Source organism: Stomoxys calcitrans, chromosome 2 (genome assembly GCF_963082655.1).
Source record: "Stomoxys calcitrans chromosome 2, idStoCalc2.1, whole genome shotgun sequence".
NCBI classification, from domain to species: Eukaryota; Metazoa; Arthropoda; class Insecta; order Diptera; family Muscidae; genus Stomoxys; species Stomoxys calcitrans.
This window is the reverse complement of record NC_081553.1, coordinates 38,637,689-38,663,365: the sequence shown is the minus strand read 5'-3', so window position 1 is coordinate 38,663,365 and position 25,677 is coordinate 38,637,689. Positions and strand designations below refer to the sequence as shown.

At 30.2% G+C, this 25,677-nt stretch overlaps 1 protein-coding gene across 1 annotated transcript in view; it reads right to left on the bottom strand.

Annotated features, from left to right (window-relative positions):
• Positions 1-25,677, bottom strand: part of LOC106082115 (homeobox protein homothorax) — a 359,165-nt gene that overhangs the window by 288,659 nt on the left and 44,829 nt on the right. Inside the window, exons 4-5 of the mRNA XM_059363270.1 lie at positions 3,172-3,222; positions 233-283 (exon numbers count right to left, since the gene is read on the bottom strand). Coding sequence (XP_059219253.1) covers positions 233-283; positions 3,172-3,222 — 102 coding nt within the window. The remainder of the gene's footprint in view (positions 1-232; positions 284-3,171; positions 3,223-25,677) is intronic.

Below are 25,677 nucleotides of genomic sequence, written 5' to 3'. Positions count from 1 at the left end.
GTCATAATTTTAAGCGATTTTTCTTAAATTTAAGACATTTTTCTTAAATTTAAGACATTTTTTTCTTAAATTTAAGACATTTTTCTTTCATTTAAGATATTTTTCCTGAATTTAAGTATTGTTTTTCTTATATTTAAGTTATTTTTTTTTCTTAAATTTTAGAAATTTTTCTTAAATTTAAGGCATTTTTCTTGAATTATACATATTTTTTCTAATTTTTTCCAATACTCACTTTTTCTAATTCTAAAAGGTGAAACCGAAGTACTTGTATTGCTTGCACCATCTGTAATGAGATAAAACAAAATTCAAATAATCATTAAAAAACGTGTAAAATAATTTCAAAAAAAAAAACCCATGTAGAGAGCGGGAGAAGTCAATCACAAAAAAAAAAAAGATAACTCAAAAAGAATGTTAAAAAATCACCTTGACCTCAACAATATACACAGCACAGCAAACGTTTAAATGGTTGTATTTTATTTTTGTGTTTATTTCTTGGTAATTAAGAGTCCTAAGGAAAAAAACAAAAACAAAAGATTGTGTTCGAACAGCAAATGATGTGCACAAAGATAATGATGAGCCAAAAAATATTTTTTTAATACTTGTTCATTTTTGTTGTATAAGTTGTCTTTAAGGAATGATGATCAAAACAAAAATAAAAATAATAAAAATTATTTAAACCGGCTTTGCTGCATTTAACGGCATTTATTACTCATTGGAGGTTTATAAATTAAAATATCACAGATTTTTCTAGTTAGTCTTAAAGGCAAAACATCACAAATGACATTTTTACGATGACATTTAGCAGAGTTTGAGCATAACAACAAAATGTGTCCTGGGGAAGTAAGTTTTATTAGTTTCCTGGTTGGCTACACAATCCATCCTAAATAATAATAAAAAAAATTGTATGTGTCTAAAAGAAGATGCTTTACCAAATAGCATTCTCATTTTTTTATGTCTCTCTGGTTTTGCTTGGCTAAACATATGGTTTAGGCTTTTATTTCTTTGGCTGTCTAGAAGTGTCATTAAAAATTTGTTTACAAATCCTCGTTATGACACTTAAAAGTGAGTGTGTTCTTCTTTTTTTTTTTTGGTTTTTAATATGTTGGTTGGTTGTCTGCTCTCCAAGTGTTTTGGTTGTGAGAGTTTTATGGGCCGAAAAAAACCGCTGGCTTGTGGGCTTAGACAGACACAACGAAGGACAGACAGACAGACAAAATATGCCATGAATGGCGGTATTAAGTATGTGTTACTAAATTGTTGTTTGAGGCATTTAATTTTCAAAAAAAAAACAAAAAGATGGGGAACTCTGGAAGAGTTTTGAAATACAAAAAAACAACAACAACAGCAATAACATCATAACATTTTTATACATATAATAAAAATTCGAAATGAGCCTGGTTAAATATGTAAGGACAGACAGACAGACAGACCGACCGACCAATGGCCGGACAGACGAACAAAAAGACAGCCAACAGCTACACAACTAAATTACCCAGCAAACATACAGCAGAAGCAGTTACAGCAGCAACCATTGCACATGATGTTTTTACGACAACAAAATGATTTATGAGCAGAAATTGTACAGCAGAAATTGTACTTGCTGTAGAGCCACAGAGCGCAGGCGCAACACCACCGCAGCCACATGAGCACTCTTTCTATGGTGGCAGACCTAAGAAATGATTTGCTTTGCTTTGGGGTTTTTTTTTAATGTGTGTTATACTTTTTTTTATGATTTGTTGGGTTTTTTTTTGCTTTATTCACTTGTTACAATTTAATGCATGTTCTTGGCCTTTAAATTGGTAATAAACTAATAATATATGCCATAAATGGTCTATGGCAAATAATATTATGATGTAAAAATCATTCAGCACACAAACGCACACAAAAGGGTTATGGCAACCAACAGTGGGTTTGTTGCCCATAAACATTTCATTAAGCTAATGTAGTTGCTAGAAAACTTTAGCGTTCGTTTTTTTTTTTTTTTTGCTTCCAACTCTATGCATATTTATATGGACTTGGGCTAAAAATGCTTAACAAAAACAAAATGCCATATATTTATGCAAATTTTCCTAACTCGAAATTAACATTTTTAACTTGGTCTATCAAAAAAAAAAATAAAGCTAATGATTAATCCCTCATCAACTTTTGAATACAGCGAATTTTTGCTTTGGCATTTCAAACTCTAAAACGGGCTTGGAATACACACATTCGCATAAGCGGCTGGGGTTTAAAGCATTTTCGAAAACAACCCATCTTTCCATATTTGTCGTTCGCTGTCGACAACGACAATCTTGTTATATTATTTCATTTTAATGAATTTAAATCTTTTTTATATAGTTCTCTAGCATTTGTCAGTGCGCAACTAACTGTCTGACTGTTTGAATGTCTGTCAGTCTAACAGTCTTTGCGTTAGGCAAACAAACGTTAAGCCTTTGTTTTTTTTTGCTTTTCAAAAATGTATTCTAAACCAGCCAATTCAATGTTATGTGGGTTGTTTCGAGAATAATGGCTTAGAATATGGTGTTGCGTTGCATATATATGTAGCGAAGATGGAGAGAAAAAATATTTAATTTCAAAAATCTTTTAAATGACATTGAACTTGTTGTCTAAACAAGAGAACCAGCAGGCAGGCAGCTCAGAGCTTTTAAAAATTCTAAAGTTCTATGCTATTTACACTTTGTCGCCCCTTCTCCCATCATAAAGTAAAGAGAAATGATCGACATCTGGCCAAATGCTGGTGGCTTTTGAAGTGATGCATCATCATCATCACTATCACCGTCACCATCATCCCCCCCTATTCTCTGTACACATGTATGCCACTTCCATACATTCATCTAACCATTATTTTCTTTCTGTGTGACAAATTTATTTTAATTTTTTTATATTAAATTTAATTGAATTAAATTGTTTGAAATGAAAATGGCTGTGATTTTTTCACGTTATTCTGTTTGTGTTTTTTTTTCTTTCGTTTCAATGATCCATTGAAAAATTCTAGTATATCTCGTTTATACGAGTATCTTATGTGCCGTTGGTTTGTTGCTTTGTTTTTTGGGTCAAGGTGTTTTTGTGATGTAAAAAAAAAATAAAAATACATACTAAATTCTCTATATGTGGAAAAAGAGACAGAGAGAAAGATAGAAATGTAAAGTGTAATTGCCAATTAAAACTTACCAGTGAATCGACTTCGGGATCTGCTGTGTAGTAGGGTTTTTGTGATCTGATCTGTAAGAAGAAAGAAAAAAAGTTAATAAGAAAGTCGGAAAAATTTCTAAAAAAAATATTAAAGAAAAAATAAAAGCAATATATTGCTCTAAATATTAATCAATATGTGGCAGACTCAAAACTATTTATAATAAAAAAAAATAAATAAATTAAAAAAAAAATTAAAGGAAATCACCATAAAATATTAAAAGCAACTCAAAAAAATTAAAAAAAAAAATAAATAAGATGAAATAAATGTTTAGCAACATGTTGGTCAACACTATAAAAATCTCAAATCTTAAAAAAAAATAAATAAAATTAAAAAAAAATTAAAGGAAATCACCATGATATAATAAAAAAAACTCATAAAAATTAAAAAAAAATATAGAATAAAAAAATTGTTTAGCAACATGTTGCTCAACATTATAAAAATCTTAAAAATTAAAAGAAAATTTATGAACCCTATGCTTTGAATTGAAGAAAAGGCAATAAAACCGGCACTGAGAGATTATAAAATTGAAGAAATATGCAAATAATGGAAAAAAGATGTTTAGCAACATGTTGCTAAATATTTGAGGGTGTTTAAAGAAATTAACCTTTTAAACAATGCCATTGACTTCCTCTCTTAAAAAAATGTAATTGAAAAATCCATAAAATAAAAAAACGATATTTTGACAAGAACGTTTAGCAATATGTTGCTTAACATTTTGATAAATTAAAAAACAAAATAAAGCAATTTAATAAAATATATAAAAATATCTTAAAAAAAAAGTATTGAAAAATCTATAAAACTAAAAAATATTTTGACATGAATTTTTATCAACATGTTGCTTAAAAAAAATAAATAAAATATTTTAACTTTTTTTGAAATGTTTAGCAACATGTTGCTCTAAATGTTTGGCCATGAAGAGAAGAAATAATATATATATATATATATACAAATAAAATTTCAATGTTACTTTTCAAACTTTTAGCCAGAACATGAATGGCATCTAAATTATTTGAGTAAAAAATAGGACATTTTTGGTACCTAAAACTTTGCAACATGTTGCTTAACTGTTTTTTTTTTGAATCATGAGCATTGCGTTGTTTGAAATTGTTTTATTAAAATATAATTCAAAATTACTATGAGGCAAAGTTTAAAAATTACTTATTAATAATTTTTAATTTTCAGCAACATGTTGCTAAACAATGAAAAAAACCATTTTCAAGTATTTTATTTAATTTAAGGAATTTCTTTAAAAATAGTTTCTCTTAAATTTTATAAGCCATCTTTAGTCAAAATGTTTAATTAATTTTAAGCAATTTCTTATGTTTCTTTATTTCCAGCAACATGTTGCTCAACATCAACAATAAGTCAAATATGTATATTTTTCTTAAATTCGAAAAGGATTTTTTTCCAAGCGTATAAGTTTTCTATATTTAAAGTTTTTTAACATTCTTGGCTACATAATGTTGGGCAACATGTTGCTAAAGTTGCGATAGAGCTTAAGGCAATATTTTACTCCTTGCAAAGAAACCAAATATCATTATCCTCAACATCCTCCACCACTTCCACCCGTCTCTATTATTAGCAATTTCTTATGTTTCTTCGTTTCTAGCAATATGTTGCCCAATATCAGCAAAAATATTGAACAATTTAAATGTGTATATTTTTTTCTTAAATTCATAAAGGAAATTTTTCAATGGATTTTTTTCAAGCACATAAGTTTTCTATTTTTAAAGATTGTTCAAACTCTTGGCAACATAATGTTGAGCAACATGTTGCTAAAGTTGTTATAGAGCTTAGGGCAATATTTTACTCATTGTAAAGTAAGCAAATATATTTACCCTCAACATCCACCCACAACCTACCACCTCCCCTCTCTCCCTTCTCTATTATAAACAATTTCTTATGTTTCTTCATTTCCAGCAACATGTTGCTCAACATCAACAAAAACTCATAATTGTATATTTTTTTCTTAAATTCATAAAGGGCATTTTTCAATGGATTTTTTTCAAGCACATAAATTTTTATTTGTAAGGTTTGTTTAAATTCTTGGCTACATAATGTTGAGCAACATGTTGCTAAAGTTGTCATAGAGCTTAGGGCAGTATTTTACTCATTGTTAGGAAAGCAAATATATTTACCCTCAACATCCACCTACCATCTTCCCTCTCTCCCTTCTCTGATATACGCGATTTCTTATGGTTCTTCATTTCCAGCAACATGTTGCTCAACATTAACAAAAATTCAATTTGTATATCTATTTCTTTACTTCAAAACGGTTTTTTTTAATGATTTCTTTTCAATCAAATAATTTTTTTTCTTTTTTTAAGTTTGTTCAAATTCTTTGCTACATAATGTTGAGCAACATGTTGCTAAAGTTGTCATGGAGTATAGGGCCATATTTTACTCATTGCAAAGAACCAAATACTTTTATACTTAATATCCATCCACTGCCCTTTTCATCCTTCTCTTTTATTTTCTTTTGCTATTATTGTGTTTCATAGTTTTTTAGTGTTTTTCTTTTGCAACATGTTGCTTAAAAAATTTAATTGTATGAGTTTAAGTTCATATTTTTTTTTTTCATTTTATCTTTAAGTTTTTACATTTTATATGGTTTTCTTTTCTTTTCCTATAATTTTTCCACTTTAAGTCATTTGTTTCCCTTTCTTCTCTGCCCACAAATCATGCAATTTTCAGCTCACACCATACCATTGTTATGATGTTTCCTTTTTTTTGTGTAAAGGATAAGCATCAACAACAGCTAGACCACCCAAAAATAAAATTTTACAACCCATAACATAGATCAGCAGGATCAAACCTCAAGGATTTCCAAAGAAAATCCCTAAACCAGGAAAAGTAACACAAACGCCAAGAGAGATGATGATGATTGCAATGTTTATATCCTTGGCCAATATGCTACACACGCACACACACACGCATAGAGACACAAGGCATATTAAACTACCTGTTTCTGTTATTCACTGACACAAATCCCAAAAAAGCATGACTAATTCCTTTAATGTAAACATACCAAAATGCGAGTGATTTGTATACAACAACACAAAAACCTGGGAGTGTGTCGGTGTGTAGTAGGTTAAGTATAATATAATGTGAATGAGTTGGGTATAATAATAATAAAAAAACAACAGAAACAGAATTCTGACGAAATCCCTGTGTCTAGAGATAAGCTAGTGATACAGAGTTGCGACTCTATGTCTCCTTGGTTGGAAAATAAGGGAATTTTAACATGGATGGACGGACCAGGCCAGGACAACTGACTGAATGTCGCGTTGATGTCATAAAAAACAATAAACCCAAGTGTATACACTACACAATAGCACACACACACACACACACAGATACACCAATTCGTACATATGGAGAACAGCAGGAGAATGCTAAACTCAAATGATGTTGTTTGCTGGTATTCAATTTTTATATAGACCAGTTTTTGGTTTTTGTCATGCAAAAAACAAAAAAAAAATATATGAGGAAAAAGACCTAAATGACGACAACGACAACATTAGCCCCAACAACAATAATAACACCAACAACACACAATCCTAGCCAAAGAGTATGCGAGCCAAAGCCACACACTTAGATAAAAATCACTAAAGCAATAAATAGATAAAATGCCACCTAGTAGCTGAACTGCAAAATAAAAGCAGCACTCGAGTTTTGTTGTATGGTGAAGAACTAACTTCGGGGGGGACTGGTGTATAGTGAAATGGAACATCAAAGGGGTTGCCACAAAATAAAAATGTTGAAGAGGAGAATTATAAAGGATCTTTTAGGGATATGGAGCCTAGGAGAAGGCACAATACATAGACAGGGTTGCCAATTAAACAAAAAACTAGAAAATATTATCAGTCTTTTATAAAATGATATTTTTTTTTAATTTGAAAATTTTGAAGATATTTTCTTCCCCTATACTTTTATTTACTACCAATTCCATTTATATGGCAACTTTTTGCCAAAAATACTCTTACACCCTCTACCCAAAAAGGCGGGAGAATCTACGGTGCAACGAACAAAAACATATGTGTGAGACTAATGATGGCCATAAATCATTCAAGGTGTATTCCACTAATATTATTGTTTATATCGGGGGGCCAAGAGCCTCAGCATACATCGACCCTCACCACCCACCCTGTTCCCCCTTTAGACCACAAAAACAAATGTTGACTGCACCCAAAATGTAGGAAACCGCGTTCATGTTTTTTTTTCCTTTCTTTCAAAAGGCCCCAATGTAAAGTTGAACTGGAAATTGAAATGAATTGAACGAACATTCAACATTGGAATAAACCATATGCCAAGCAAGTTTATTATTGTTATTATATTGTTTATATTTGTGCATAAACATATTATTGTGGTTCATCTCACACAACCAAAGAGCTATGCATTAAAACAAAGACATTGTATGCCCCGTACATCTCGGGCCAGGCTAACATTGAACATCACCAAATGGAACAACATTAAGACCAAACATCAATCATTGCTTCAGCTTATAACTTGTTGTACGTTTTGGCCCAAATTGCATTTCAATGTGCGACAGAGAAGAGTGCCATGCGCATGAGCAAACGCCAAAGACCTGCTATGGCCAAGGTTTTGTGTATAACCACTCAGCCAGCAACAGCATGTAGACCATATTTGATTATAGGTTAGTAACCGTTACCCCCATAACCATAACATTAAATAATTATATAGCAAAAAAAAAAAATACACTAAACAACTCCCCTTTAAATTGTTTCGAAGACCTCTTTATATGTTCTTTCAATATCTTGTGTCTCTTTCTGGTACACTCATAAGCATTATAAGGGCTAAACTCCATCATAGATAGAACATTGTACAAAAAAAACCCAAATGCAGTGAAAGCAGAGAAAAATGGAGTTTTAAATTTTTGGAAATAAATTCAATGGAGATTTTACCATAACAGCAAAAATATAAACAAAATAAAAAATATTAACAAAAAGTAATGTTATTAAAAAATATAAAAAAATTAAAAATATGTTATTTATGTTTTTAATTATTTATTTATTTTTTTATGAAAAAATTATTAAAAAAATTTAAAAATTAAAAAAAAATATTTTGTAAGATTTTTCTCCCCCTACCATTTATAGTGCGTACTACTCCCAAAACAAATTTCGCTACATTATTTTCTTTTTTTTTTTTGATTTTCTTGAGGTTTTTAAAAATACATAAATCATTTTAACAAGTAAATTCACAGCATGAGACGTTTTGGCCCACAAAATCTCAATGACGTTGTTTGTTGTATTGATGGTCGTTGGTGGTGGTCGTGGTCGCGGTGTTGTTGGTGGTGGTGGTGATGGTGCCTATAGAGATGGTGTTGAGGTTGTTGTACTCTATAAATACATATTACACACACACACACACTTATATACGCACTCTAATAGAGTCCAAGCAAATGATGCAAGTAAGGAAGTAAACCCACCACAAAAAACACACACACAAAATAGAAAAGAATCTTTGAAATAATTGAGATTTTTTTGGGTAGCCTCTTAGAATGGGGGGGGGGGGGGGGGGGTAAAAGCAAAAACAACAACAAATAATGGCCAATGAATATATGCTGAAAACCAAAAGCGGTTGAATATATGATATAAACATAATAAGTGACCTTGGCAACATGTTGCTGGGAATAAAAAAGGCAATAAAGTGCAAACAGCAACATGTTGAGTTGAAAAAAATTTACGGAAATGGATTTTGTCTTAGAGCAAAAGTAATCAAAAAACTAAAGAAGATAATAATAGACCTTAGCAACATGTTGCTGGGAAAGGAGAGGCAAGAAAGTGCCTACAGCAACATGAAAAACTAATTTTGTTTTGGAGCAAAGCAATAAAAAAATAAAGAATATAAAAAAATAAAAGTATTCAAATTATAAAGAACATAATAATTGACCATGGAAACATGTTGCTGGAAAAAGAAAGGCAAGAAAGTGCCTACAGCAACATGTTGAGATGGAAAACTAATTTTGTTTTTGAGCACAAGCAATCAACAAATAAAGAATATAAAAAATAAAAGCAATAAAAAAAATAAAGAACATAATAATTGAACTTGGCAACATGTTGCTGGGAAAGAATAGGCAATAAAGTGATTAAAGAAACATGTTGAGATTAAAAACTAATTTTGTTTTGGGACAAAAGCAATCAAAAACTAAAGAATATTAAAAAAATTAAAAGTAACCAAAATATAAAGAATAAATTATTTGACCTTGGCAACATGTTGCTGGGAAAGAAGAGGCAAGAAAGGGCTTACAGCAGCATGTACAAATTACAAACTTAGGGAAATGGATTTTATTTTAAAGCAAAAGTAATCAAAAAAATAAAGAACATTATACTTGATATTAGAAACATGTTGCTGGGAAAGGAAAGGCCAGAAAGGAATTACAGCAACATGTTGAAATGAAAAAATTTATGGAAATGAATCTTGTTTTGGGACAAACGCAATCAAAAATTATAATAATTTACCTTAGCAACATGTTGCTGGGAAAGTAAAAGCAAGAAAGGGCTTACAGCAACATGTTGAGATGGAAAACTAATTTTGTTTTGGAGCAAAAGCAATCAAAAAATAAAACATTAAAAAAATGTATTTGTGTATAAAACCAATTTTTTGTGTTGCAGCAACATGTTGCTGTGAATAAAGTTAGAAAAACATAACAGAGATTTTGTTATTATTTTCGAAATTTTGTAAATTTTTTATTAAAAAACCTTAAAAAACTACAAAAACTTATTTTAGCAGTATTTTGTTTCAAAATGTTGCCATGTTGCTGCAACATGCAAACAATACGCTAACTTTCGCAGGAGTAAAGCTAGCCGCTTGAAATTTTGCACAAATACCACTTTTCGTGTAGGTCGGTTGAGATTGTACATGGGCCATATCGGTCCATGTTTTGATATAGCTGCCCTATATAACCGATCTTGGGTCTTGACTTCTTGAGCCTCTAGAGGGCGCAATTCTTATCCGATTGGAATGAAATTTTGCACGACGTGTTTTGTTATGATATCCAACAACTGTGCCAAGTATGGCGCAAATCGGTCAATAACCTGATATAGCTGACCAATAAACCGATCTTGGGTCTTGACTTCTTGAGAGTCTAGAGGGCGCAATTCTCATCCGAATGAACTGAAATATTACACAATGACTTCTACAATGTTCAGCATTCATTTATGGTCTGAATTAGACTATAACTTGATATAGCTCCAATAGCATAACCGTTCTTATTCAGTATTCTTTGTTTGCCTAAAAAGAGATACCGCGCATAGAACTCGACAAATGCGATCCATGGTGGAGGGTATATAAGATTCGGCCTGGCCGAACTTACCACGCTCTTAATTGTTTTTTAATTTTTTAGCTTTTTAAAATTTTGTATTATTTTTAAATGTCTTTAATTTTTTTTTAATTTTTTATTTCCATTTGTTATTTTTGCTTTTTTAATTTTGTTTTTATTATTTATTTTTAAATTTTTTTTATTATTTATTTTTAATTTTTTTTTATTTATTTTTATTATTTTCTTTTTTTAAATATCTTATTGAAATATTTTTTGTTTATTACGAACAAGATTTGTAATACTAATGAAACCATCAACATCACTATTAAGCCAAATCAAAAAAAAAGAACTTCTTATGTGTGAATTATATTTATGTTGCGTTAATTATAAAATTATGATTTATTGCATAGCCAAAAACAGTATGAACCCCATATGCAGCAGACAGACGGACGGACAGAAAACCAACCCAAACGCTACCAATGAAAATTGCAACAATTTATTATTTTTTTTTTTTTGATTTTTTTTTGTTATAGATCACCACCATGTTTAGAAAAGGAGAGTAATTGTCTGGTGTCCAATATGATTTAATGCGTTTTATATTACCGCCAAGTATTTATTGTAGACCAGCTGGTAGTTGTTTTGTGTACATATTTTGACAAATTACTTGATTAAAGGTTAATTTGTGTTATACACAAGGTAACAAAAAAACTAAAAATATTTTTTTTTTATTTATGTTATGAAATGTAAAATAATGGCAAAAAATAAAAGAAATATGAAATCCCTATGTTCTGTTTAGTTAGAGAGGGTATTAGCCAACTTTGATTTGCCTTGCAAAAAGTCCCCAAAAGATATTCTGTATGGTTTACCTATGCCTTTGGTCTAGCCAGCTGACTGGCTGACCAAAAACCTTTAGTGCTGAGGGAAAAATAAAACAAAATACATGACGTTTGTTGTTGTTGTCTTTTTATAATACCCCCAGAGACCCCATCATAAATTTTCATAAATCTAAAAAAACCCAGCAACTAAGGCACATGTCAAATCACAACACTATAAAATTGTGTTATATTGTTTTTGGGTTTTGTTTAACGTTTCGTAGCCTTTGGTTTGCTTGTTTTTGTTGTTATGGTATAAATGAAAGAGATATTGGTCGAGTAGTAGAACTATTCCCATTCCCTGTACATATATATATGGGAGGTATATAAAACTACTGGTATTCTTACTCTGCACCTTGCACAAATACTAATTAAATTGTATTGTTTTTTTTTCTTCTCAGTTTTTATAGAGACTTTGATTGTTTTGTGTGCTAAAAACAATCAAAAGGAAAAAATAAAAACAAATACTGATGGTTGGTTGCTTGCTTGATTTCGCACCTAACTTTGAGGATTGTTGTCAATAATTGCCATCATAAAATGATTATACAACCTGGAACCAGAAACCACTGACGTTTAATGGCTTCAAAAGAAAAAGGAAAAAAACGAAAAACACTCAACACTTATGGTGAAAATTCAATGCTCATTTTTTTCATTGTTATGACCCAAAGTAAAGTGAGTGTTTGAAGGTGCTAAGTTAGCTAGCCTCTTGGGCCCCAAAGATGTGTTATGCATTTTCTTGCTTATGATGATGATTCAAACAATTAACCCCAATAATATTCTCACGTGATTCCAAAGATAAGATTTCTATGATTGTATAGATTCCTGTATGTATGTGTGTGTGAATGTATGTCTGTACTTTAGGGTTTTCCTTATTGATTCATAGACTGTATGTAAGGTGAGGGTGCTGTATGCGTTTCGAACTGTCGTCTTTGTGGCGCCTATGTAATATTGCCTAATTCTGAGTGTATTTTCTGTATTGTTTTTGTTTTTGGTTACCAAAACAAAATAAGTGTTATCTTTGGCCTTTATCTCAAATGGTGCTAGGGAATGATATTTGAAACCAAAGAGTAACAAAACAAAACAAAACACACAAAAAAAGATCTAGGTACCATGAAAAGGGGTAAATAATAATCATTAAACACCATCTACGCTAGTACCACAGGGTTTTGGACTACATTAATGTTATCTTGAAAATAGGGAAGTAGGAAAAAAATTTTGAAAAATAAAAATATTAAAAAAATTAAAAAAACAATAAAAAAAAATATTATAAAAAAATAATAAAAAAAAAATAAAACAAAAATTAAAAAAAAAATAAAACAAAAATTAAAAAAATATTAAAAAAAATTATAATAAAATTAAAAAAAATAAAAAAAAAAAATAAAAAAAAAAAATAAAAAAAAAAAATTAAAAAAATTAAAAAATAAAAAAAAAAATAAAAAAAAATATTAAAAAAATTAAAAAATAAACAAAAATTAAAAAAATAAAAAACAAATTAAAAAAAAATGAATAAAAAAATTAAAAACAAAATACAAAAAAAAAACAAAAAAAATAAAAAAAAATAAAAAAAGTTAAAAAAAATAAAAAAAACTAAAAAAAAAATTAAAAAAAATAAAAAAAAATTTAAAAAAATATTAGAAAAAAAAATTAAAAAATAAATAAAAAACTAAAAAAATTAAAATAAATGAAAAAATTAAAAAAAAGAAAAAATTTTAAAAAATTAGAAAAAAATAAAAAAATCATTACAAAAAAAAATTAAGGCTCTGTAAGAATAAATAAAACCAGTAAGGAAAAGCAAAAGTCGGGCGGAGCCGACTGTATAGTACCCGATACCACCGAGTATACGTAATACTTTTAATAGATAGCACTTATATCCAAATTTAGTCAGACTTTACCATACCTACCTATTGAAATATCGAATAGAAACGATTTTATCTGAACGGATTTTGATAAAAATTTGCAGATATGTTAAAATCAGTAACGAATTGGATTGTCCAAGTCAAATTTTGTGCAGATCGGTTGAAAATTTGTAGCTACTACGGCCATTTAAGTGCTAATCGGGCGATACATATATATGGAAGCTATATCTAAATCTGATCCGATTATGAAGAAATTTTGCACACATATTGGAACGTCACACGAACATTTCATGCCAAATTTGGTAGAGATTGCAACAAAATTGCGGCTCCTACAGCTTTAAAAGGGCACATCGGATGAAAGATATATATGGGAGCTATATCTAAATCTGAACAGATTTTTTTTTAAATCAATAGCTTTCGTCCTTGAACAAAAAAAGACACTTATGCAAAATTTTGTGAAAATCGGACAACAAATGCGAGCTGTACCTCGATTACAAGAATACATGGACAGACAGACAGACGGACATCGAATCTAAATCGAATCAGGAAGTGATTCTAAGCCGATCTGTATACTTATCGATGGGTCTAGCTCTTCTCCTTCTTAGCGTTGCAAACAAATGCACAAATCTATAATGTCCTGTGCCACAGTGGTGGCGCTGGAGTCCAGAAATTGGATTTTTAATAAAAATTGAATTCAGCAACATGTTGAAGCAACATTTTGAAGCAATATGTTGAAGCAACATTTGCTTACACTAAACCAAAAATTTCGTTTAATTTTGTGGAATGCAGCTAATTTTCTAAAAAAAAGGTAAAATAGTTGGATTTATAAAGATTCTGTGGAGAATTAACAGACCTAGAGCAGAAAATTGTTCTAGCAACATGTTGCTACAACTAAACACTCTTTTTACAAATAAGTGGAAATTATATGTGGTTATTTGTAGGTAGAAAAAAACGTTAATTTAAAAAAATTAATTAAAAAATAAAATTAAAAAAAAAATAAAAAGAAATATCTTATAAAAAATAAAATAAAATAAAAAGGTATAACAATTAACGCAAATAATCCAGAAAAACTTTAAATAAGTGATTGATAATTGATTAATTTTTATTATTTTTTTATTTTTTTTTTTTTAATTTTTATTTATTTCATATTTTTTTAATTCCTTTTAAAATAAATATTTATTAGAGTTTGCATCTCTGATTTTTTTATTTTAATTTTTTTTTTAATTTTTTATTTATAGTTTTAACCACCATTTTTTTTCAGTGTATCTATCTTTATAGCACAATGAAGAGAAGGTGCATCATCTACTATATAAAAAAGTAAAACCATGATTACATTTTTATAACCCAAAGGCAATGGAGTGGTTTATGACACCTACCACTGGTGGGTTATTCTGCCAGAGTCCCCCCTTAATACACCCTCCAATTCCCCAGCCATTTAACCATAAAACCAAATAGGCCTGGGCCTGCATAAAAAATGGTAACGAAAGAAAAAAAAATCATAAAGATAACATATTCAGTTTTATACAAAAGTTAATAAGCAACAGTTTTGAAGCAGGGGATTCTCAGACCCCCATCTCTCTCCCACTCTTCCCCTCTAGTGTGATATGATGTTACCATTACCAAAAAATTCAAACCAAATTGTAATTTGTAATAATTTCTTGTTGTAATATTTATTTAAAGCATTGCATAGCAAGCAACAACATGTGTTATTGTTTGATTTCTTTTTTTTTTTTCATATTTTTATTATTTGTTATTTCCTCAGTAGGTAAGTAGTAAGTGTCTCAGTGTTTATGTTTGTAGCTGGTATTTTTCGTTTTTGTTGTGGTCTAGTATGTACAGCATGGTATGTCTCCCTATACGATTTTTTTTTTGTTTGCTGTTCTTCATTATCTTTACAACACTTAAATTCAACAACTGGCTGCAGTGCTGGCTGGCTCTTGCTTAGCAAGATACTGTATTTACTGCTACCTTCAAGCAAAGACGCGCCAATAGACAACAAATGACAATATCAACAAATATTAGTTAAACATTAGCTACCATAAAAAAAAAATGCTGTATGTTTGTAAAGCGTTGAGCTTCTTTCTTGTCGAAGAAAGAACTGTTGATAATTTTTGTGTAACCAAATAAAAAATAGTGTACCATGAATTCTATCTTTCTTTTTTTTGGGCCTGCAATAGTGTCAATATTTGTGATATGACAGAGATTTTTTGTTATGTGGGTTTTTGTGCAGGTTTCAGTTACTATTTGTTTTTATGATTCCTCTACAACATCTGACTGCTACTTTCACTGTTTTTTTCCCCCTCTTGTGATGGTATAGGGCTTAGCTAATCTAAATGCGGGAATGAATGAACTAACGAATGATTTTGGTTTTGTTTTATTATGGATTTGTAGTGTGCTAGATAGGTAGCTGCACATGTTTATAAACATCCGGTAGGAGAAAATAAAGAAAAAAAAAAAAACAGTAGGCCACTTAAAATGCATGACAAATTAAAATTGGTAATGGCTTAGAGATATATAAAAAAAGAAAGAAAATAGGTTTTAGGAACCGAAAAATTTGCCATTTTTTAACAAATCTTGTTTCAGCAACATGTTGCTGCAACATTTTTAAATAAAGATTGATATAAATTATACTGGTATATATTCCAGAAATACTTTAAAAGTTTCTGAATACATTAAATGGCTTTAAAGCATTAAGAGAAATTTGTTGCCAGCAACATGTTTATGATGTATATATGTATTTTTGTTTTTTTTTTTCAAAAAGAAGACATTTATCATTTTGAGTTGTAGTCGATACAAATTCTTGACAATATACTAGAATATGTGTTTAAACAAACTTCAGCAACATGTTGATGCAACATTATTGTTCTTTAATTTTATTGACAAACAACCAATTTGACATAGTTTTAAAACATTTTTAAACTGAGGAAAATTATTTTAAGGAATGAGAACGTTTCACAAATATTTTAATACGAACTTCTTTATTTAATTTTTTTTCTTCGAAAAACCTGTTGCTTGAGATTAGAAAAAATTATTTCCGGCAACATGTTTATGCAACATTTAATTTTTTATTTCATTCAATAACATTTAACACTTTGAGTTGGAGTGGATACAAATTCTTGACAAAGTGTTGAGAAACATGTGTATCAACAAACTTCAGCAACATGTTGATGCAACATGGTTTTTTAGTTTTACTGACAAACTACTAATTTGACATAGATTTTAAACATTTTTATACTGAGGAAAATTATTTTAAGAAATGAAAACGTTTTACCAATATTTTAATATTGATCATCTTTATTTCTAATTTTTTTTTCTTCGAAAAACCTGTTGCTTGAGATAAGAAAAATTTATTCCCAGCAACATGTTTATGCAACATTCAATTTTTTTTAATAACATTATATTTAATAACATTGGAGTGGACACTGATTTTTGACTAAATGTTGAGCAAAATATGTATCAACCAAATTCAGCAACATGTTGACGCAACATAATTTTTTTATTTTACTCAAAAATAACCAATTAAACATACTTTTCGAACATTTTCAAGCTTAGGAAAACTATTTTAAGCTAATAAAACGTTTTACTTATATTTTATTATGAAACTTCATTATTTAATGCTTTTCTTTTTAAAGCAACATGTTGCTGATTTTTTTTTTTTTATTTTCTTTTACTATTGTTTTGTTGTTTCTTTTTAAAATTCCTCAACACTCGAAAATTTTCATTAACAATTATGCTGAAATAAATCACATATACTAATGCGCCCCTCATCCAAAACCCAAAGAAAACACACACGTCATAGACACTCTCTCAACATAGTGTTTGGTGGCATGGTATATATTTAGACCAAATGACTACGACTTTCACAACACATTTTCATTTCATTATTAAAAAAAAAAAACGCGAGACCCCTGCCTTCTCGGCTACCGAGTGTTTTCAAATGAAAACAATTTTTTTTTCGTTTTTCCAATATATACGGGCGCGTTTTTTTTGCGTTCGTTCATTTTCATTAAGAATTTGCGTAAGAGAAAAAAATCGTTTTTTTGGTTATTTTCGCACCCCCACCTAAAATTGATCAGGGGCAACTGTGGCCACCTCTCACTCACTCAATTAATAAACATTTTTGTAGCATTTGGTTCTAGGGCGGCCAAGGAGGTGATGTGATGGTTTGCGGTGTAGTTTTTTCGTTTTGTTTTTGGGTTATAAAAAAAAAAAAAAAAACACCATTTCTAATAAAGTAAACATACATTCGTGAGCAAACGCTATAGAAGTAGTGCGAAGATGAAAAAAAACCAAGTTTCCTTTGGGCAACACAAGTTCACATCAATCATCGAGATGATTTTTTGAAAAATTTCAAACTTAGAGAATTAGAAAATGTTTTTCTTTGGAAAAATTAAGGATTGTAGCAAAATCCAAAATTTTAATAACAAATTTGTCCTCAAATGAATAAAGTAAAACAAACAAAGTCCTAAAGCCCCAATAGGCTAAAATAAAACTTGAAATATTTATAAATATTTTTTTGCTTTTATTGAGACCAATCAAGTGTAAAATAAGCAGGGCAACCTTTTGTAGTTCCATTCCATTTCCATAGAAAGGGCTAAACGATTTTGGCCTAGAGTTCTTGGGATTGTTTATGAAGGCGTCTAATTTGATTTTATTTTTTAAAACAATTAAAATAAACAGCACAGTGTTGGAAGAGTCCAAAAGACCACCATAGCCGTTTAGGCATCACCATGGCCCAGCAGTAGGGAATTATGTCAAGTCGTATAACTTTAAACTAAAGATAATGAAACAGGCAGCAGGGCTCTTTGCTCCCCTCACTTAGCATTCATAACAACAAAATGCGCAATTTCCCACCAACCCTCCCCTTAGGGGTTCGCTCAAATCAGCACTGTTGCATATGTGGCTTGCATGATTCGTAGTATAAACCAGATTCCCCTGGCATGATCCTTTGTTTCCAAAAAAAGAAAAAAATCCTTTAAACAATACTAACCATTTAAATATTGCTCTTTTTGCCGTTTACCAATTTTGGTATCCTTTCAAATATGCCAGCCGTGGCATACACCTAATGTGTTGTATGCGGGGCTTATTGTTGTATAGGTATTTTTTTTTTTTTTTGAAAACAATGGCCAAGCATTTAAAAAGAAATTTAAAACCTTTTCCTTTAAGGGTTGAGAGCATTTGCCAAAGGAATTTTTCCCTTGCCTGGTTTAGAGAATGAAAAGCATTTATGATTTGTCTTTAAAAAAAAAGGTGATCCCAAGCAAAAAAGGTAAATCCTGAACTCATTTTTTATCATTTGACAAAAAACAAACGATGTTTGTTGATCTCCTTCTTCTTCTTAAACAAAAGAGATTAAACCCAAAGCCAACAAGGAATGTTAAAACAACGCATTTTAAACTGAAATGATCATTTCCCTCTTAACCAGCCAAGAATAACGAAAAAAAAAACACCCAGAAAAAAAACTGTATTTATAGTAAAAGGTTGCTGTGTGGTACCTGCTTTAGAGACGCAGACGGAAAAAACAATAAATTCTAAATTCTGCCGAAATACATATCGTTTCTTTTATATATGTTCTTTTCGACCTTATAACATTTACGAAATACTTAATTTTGTATTTGAAACTGATTGAGGAGGTGGAAAAGAATGTTAATGAGAAAACGTTATTTAAATTGTTGCAACCAACAAAAAAAAAAAAAAACATTAATGAATGTGAAATCATTAGGATGGCTAAATGGCAAAAAGCTTTTAAGAAATTAATTCTAATTACAAAAATTCAAAAAATAAAGAAATATGAAAAATATCATAAAAAATGGTATCCCAAAAAAAAACAAAAAAAAATAATTAAGAGGACGGTAAACAAAGAGAAAAACAAGAAACAAAAAAAAAATATTAAAAAAAAACTAAAAAAAAATCTGGATTGTCAAAAAATAGTGGACTGAAACTGAACAAATGGCGCCCGAGCAGAGTTATAATCATCAAAATCATTAAAAAAATAGTTGCGACTGAAAAAAGTTTTAAATATTCACATAACTTATTGCAAGAAGAGCTTAGAACTCCTTTTTAAAGATGCTATAAAGAAGAATTAAAAAAAAAATGGCGCCCGTGCAGGAACATTTTTATTTTTTAAGTTTCCTTACACAACAGATTTTTCTTTTATGTACTTCTAATTATGTAGGTTTTTAGAATTTTTATAATTTTTTTTATCAAAAAAATAATGTACCTGGCGCCCGTTCATGTATTTTGTCTAACAAATTTTAATATATTTAAAAAGATTTTTTTATATGTATAATATGTTATGTTACTTCCTCAAAAGAAAATAGAAAATTGAAAAGTAAATTTTTGTTAAAATTTAAATTTTAATAAAATATATTAAAAAAATTGGCGCCCGAGCAGAAATTTTTTGCACAAAATGTACGCCACAGAATCATTGTAAAGTCATAAACATTTCAAATCCATTCGACATCATCCGCTGATGATTTTTCTAGGTCGAAAATGAAATCCCGATATGGAGAGCCAGTCAAATGCTTCAACAACACATTTTTGCTGATTTCAAAACGTTTTTGCTATGCTACTCTTTGAAAAGAAAGCATTAAACAATGGTCTAAAACCAGACAATACCCTGCAATGGAATCTCAATAACATTATAAATATATTTTCTGTTGAAACCAATATGTTAAATTTGTATATAAAAATTAAATTGTAATAACAAATAATTTAAAAGAAAATTGGCGCCCGAGCAAAAGATTTTTTAGGAATTTGAACTTTGTAGACTTATTGTAAAACATAAATTTTAAGGATTTAAAAATTTTTTATGGGGAAAACCAGGGCTGCGGAGTCTGACCCTCGAAAATTAAATTGTAATAAAAAATTATTTAAAAGAAAATTGGCGCCCGAGCAAAAGATTTTTTAGGAATTTGAATTTTCTAGACTTATTGTAAAACATAAATCTTTAGGATTTAAAAAATTGTTTATGGGGAAAACTAGGCCTGCATAATTTTACATTCGACTCCGGGCCAGACATATTGTTTTTCACCTGGGTAGCGAAGTCAAGGTTGTGAGCTCGGAATCGAAGTCGGAGACGGGCAATTAGGCCGTAATCAAAGGGTTGGGACTAGCATGCTCAACTCCAAACCGAACTCTGACTTCGCTACCGGCTCAATAGTCCGACTCCGACTTCGACTGCGTGCTCAAATCCTCGATTTCGCAACCCTTGTGAAACCAATATGTTGGCGCCCGATCATTTATATTCGCAATTTTTTTTTTTTATTTGTCCAGTTTCTTATTTTTGGGAATGGACTTTTTGGACAATACTTTTAAGCATCTCACAACTTATGTTTAGTTTTTAAATATTTTATTAAAAATTAATTTCATAAATGGCGCCCGAGCAGGGAAGATATTATTTTCATAGAATGTTTTATATAGTAGAATATTTTTAAATTTAAAAAAAATCTTTATCATATAAACATATTTTGTAACTTGTAAATCTTTCAAAACTGGCGCCCGAGCATATAAACTAGAATTTTGTAGTCACACCAAATTCAAATAAATGGCGCCCGAGCAGAACTTTTAAAATGAAGTCCTTTCCAATATGAGATAAGATATTAACCTTATTAACATTTTCATTATTGGTATAACTAAAAACTATTTTGGTTTTGTAAATTTGGCGCCCGATCATTTATACTTTCTTTTTGTTTATCCATACTCTGAGTCATTATTTTGCATTCATCAACATTCGACTGCTGTTTAATGATTTTCCTAAGAAATTCATTTCCATTGAAATCATTTCTCATATAATATATCATATTACTTAAAATCATAATCTTTGAGATTACTCTCCTCAGGCCTCCCACCCTTCTTCCTATCTCCTCCAACTTGCCTCACACAATGTTGTCTCTGTCTCGGCTGCCTTTGCTTGCTGGCTTGTTATTTTTATGACATAACCATATGTTTAGCACTTGGCTCTCCATCTTACGCGTTTGTGTGTCTATAAGATTTTTATAATTTTTTTAAATTTGTGCTAAACGAGCTGAAAGTGAAGGAAATAAGAAACCCCCCGAACAGAAGATATTTAATAAAACTAAGACTTAAGATTACCCCTAGTCGAAAAACGCAAACAAGCTGTATATGATGTGATGTTTGGTAATGGTGAGTACCAGGGCATAATAATTTGGAGTATCTTTAAGTAGGATTTGAATTCTTAAGGGTTTCCTAATTTAACCAGATGTCTTAAATATGTTGTCGCTTAGTTAACCAAACAACATATGAGGGATTTTTGACAAAAAAAGTATGAAGAGACTGACTTTCTAATTATATTTGATTGACAGACAAAACACATATAGAAAAATTTGGGAAACTGAAGGAATGGTACAGCATTTTTAGGCATTTAAATAATTTATGATGTTTAAAGTGACATAAAAACCAAAAAAAAACATCAAAATTTTATTTTCTGAATTCCATATACATACGCAGACTATAAATTTTGAAATATAAACCAGCAAAATTAGGTGGTGTCCCTTAAATATGAATATTTGTCTTTATCATCTTCATTTCTGATATGGTGCATATTTTATGAAGTTCCTAATGTCTTCTCACTCTTTGGCTTGCCCAAACAACCAACTTTTTTCTTAAGTATTTAAATGCTTGGCCTTTTATGCTGTTGCTTCCCTACTAAAACTATTTTTATGATATCTTTTGTTTGGTTTTTTTTCAGAGACTACAGACTTCATTTACAAGAGCATGAATATTTAATGGGATGCTTGCGCGAAATTGCATTAAAAACCTCATCATTACAGGCACCTCATCATCTTTGGCAGCCTCATCATTATAGTCATGATGTGTTATAAATGTCTTTTGCTGTTTTTTTCTTTTTGTAATTCTTGGCACTAGTTTTAGAGTTTATATATTTTTTGCCACATAAATTTTATCTAGTTTTGAAAAACATTAAAATTGTTTAGTTTGTATGTAAAAGAAGAATAAAAAACAAATATGGCAAAATAAAAAAGGAAGTGAGACGAAAGTGATGTCTTTATTTGAGCAATATTGTGTCTTTCTTTAAGTTAAAAAAAAAAATTTAAGGCTCTTAAAGTCAATAATCGGAAAAAAAATGGCCAATATATCAAGTAACGGGCGCCCGATCATAAACATTTTGGCGGCCAACAAACATTTTCGGACCGAAGGAGAGTCAGAGCATCCCAATTATATTAAAGAATTTAAAAACCACCTTGGAGTGTATTATTAACAAACTACCAATTGTTTTTCTCCCTGTGATCATATAACTGGCGCCCGAGCAGAGACCCTCCAAATTAATTTTTGTCAATTTCAATGGAGGATCATTGTGTTTTTAAGGCAACAGGCAAGATTTTGAAAATGTTTTGTTTCTACGGTGGATACCAAATAGTAAGAACATGCTTAGAAAATGGCGCCCGATCAAAATTTATTTTGTCGCCTCACCTGGGACACACTAGGTCAGTATTTATAAACATTATTTGGGCATGAGTGGAGAAAATTATTTTCGCTTTAAGACAAAATGGAAAAGTATAAGTCTATATGGTTCTTCGATGGGAGCAAGAGTAATTTTAGGTTAAGAAACTGGCGTCCGATCAAAAATATTCTGGTGACCAAACATTAAAACTTGAACTCAGATAAATACGGGCGATCTTAGATAACTTAAAACAAGCACAGGCCATCTTGAGGAGTGAATTTTTCAAACTAACAATTAGTCTGCTAAATTTTTACACAACTGGCGCCCAACCTGGGACCCCACAATTAAATATAAGTAAACTTTAAAAACAACCTTCTAAATATTTTTTAATAAAATTTTTAACTTTGATTAAACAGATTAATGGTATGTTTTTTTTGCCAACACTATTGGGTATCAGTTTGTTTCTGGCGCCCAACTTGGAGACCCAAATATTTTTTTATGTTATAAGAAAATATAAGAAATATTGAGTTAAAAAAAGAAATATTGAGATAAAAATGAATATCAAAAATCTGAATAGTGTTCCATTAGGCTCAATTTTTGTGAGATTGGGATCAAGTTAATTGCTGGCGCCCGATCATTAAACATTTTTATTTTCAAAAACATCCTTCTAAATAGTTTCTAATAGAATGTTGAACATTTGATTCAACAGATTAATGGTACTGTGTTTTTGACAACACAATTGGATATCAGTTTGATTCTGGCGCCCAACTTGGAGCTTCAAATATTTTTTTATAATATAAGAAAATTGAAGAAAAATTGGGTTAAAAATTAAAACCAAAAATCTGAAAAGTGTTTCAACAGGCTCAATTTTCTTGAGATCGGGCGCCATTGAGTTGCTGGCGCCCGATCATAAAAAATTTTTACATTTAAGGTTTTCCTCTCTTGGCCCTTTTTTGTTGTTCTCCTCTCTCTAAGTCCCAAACCTTCTCCCTAGTTTAAATCACTTTTTTCCCAAGTCCAATAATTTTTTTTTGCTTCCCCATATATTTGTCTCTTGATATCACTCTGCTTCATGCCTAGGCCATTAACATATACTACAAATAAGTATTTTTATCTACCATATCTGTGTGTATGTATGTATGTATGTTTGAGTGTAGTCAACATGCGTATGGCTACGAAATTTTAAAAATAAAGTTTTTGTTTCTTTTCGATTCTTTCAAAAATGTTATTTTTAACAAAATGTTAAATAAATGTATTTTCAACGCTTTCAACTGTCGATTCTGAATACAAATCGTATAAAAATATACAAAAAAAAATTTTTTTTTTTGTTGGTGATGTTGTTGTTGTTGTTATGGTTTGACTCAAAATAATGCCAATGCTTTTACGATGTCGTCTAATGTGTTTTAATGTCCGTCCAGGCTATACAGCAAACACGGGCCTTGCCATGTCTGTTTTTCTGTCCGTCCGTCCGTCTGTCTAAATGTCTTGACTGTTTGTCTAGATGGCTGTTCGTTCGACTGTTTGGCTGGCCGAGTGTTAGCTTTACTAATGATGCAGCTAAAAAAATGCTTTATTTTAAAATGATATTTTTAAAATTCATGAGAGAAATCAAGAGATTAAAATCATCATCATCATCATTGCTGCCATCTTCTGTCTTGGTCTTCTTCTTGCCTTCATCATCATCATTATGATGATCATGAATGAGACTCATCATATGCAAGCTTAGTGCATACAACACCATATCTTAGGCGGGAAACCGCCATAAACATTTCAAAGACATTGTATTTCAGTATGGATGCTTGCTTCCCCCAAAGGCTACGAAAAAGGAAAATTACCCAGAAGAGATCCCCCAAGCACATTGCTACGAGTGTAAAGAATTTTTCAGCCTCAATTATTATTAACACTTGATGTGATATTGTAGTCGTATGCCTTGTATAAGCAAGCAAATTTTGTCAATAGTCTTTTCAAATCTGTTGAATTCATGCAATAGCACAAGTTTGGTTGCACTTAATGGGTTAATTTCTTGTAGTAATGCAACGGCAGACGGTTCAATGCTTGTTGTGGACTCTTCTTCCCGGCTGAGGCAGATGATCAACATCATATGTTGAAATTTGAAATGTTGCTCTGTTGTAGAGTTGGCTTCATATTTTTTTTTCTTCTTCTGTGATTGTGAATGTTAAAATCCCCAACAACCACATCCCCAAGCCCAAAGAGCCCAGAAATCACCCAACAACTAAAACATTAAATACAACGAATGAACAAAATCAAAAAAGAAAAAAAAAATACATCTTTAAATGACGTCGTCGTTTTGGCTGTTTTGTAGCGATGATTAATGAAGTGCCAGAAAATAAAGATCATCATTATTGTAAGATATTTAAAGCATAGAATGCAAAGGAAACAAGACACATAAAACAAGATGAACAGAAGAAGAAGAAAAAAAACCAAAACAAAAACTACAACCAAATCGAGTTAAGTGAATCACTCGTGGAGAATAAGATTCATCATTTCAGTCAAAACAGTTTCAGAAAAAAAAATGAATATGAAGGAAGAGACAATGCAGAAAAAACCATCAATTCGAAAAAAAAAAGATTTGAAAGGAATTCAATGCAACTTTTTAATGGCTTCAAACATTTAAAATTCTGCATATCATGAAATTAATGGGAAGTGTTCTTTATTGACAAAAAAATAATTCAAAGGAAAATAATAATTTATTACTGAAGTTCCAGGCTTAACCCTTTATAAAAATTAAGATTTTTATGTTTTAAGCGCCTGATAGTATGCAACATTTTTAAAAACTTCGATAGAGATATTTTAGAGAAAAAAACAAACAAGGTGAATTAAAAATAAGGAAAAATGAAGTAATAATTAGAATCTAATATTAAAAACAAATTCAAAACTATTTTTACAACTTAATTTTCTTAAAAGTATCAACGAGCATTTGAAAAAAAAATAAAAAAAAAAAAATTGCAGTAAAAATTTTTTTTTGTCTTTAAACTGCTTTGATAAAGAAGAAGAGTTAATAAAAATTAAATTCGCTGCTATTTGGGGCTTTT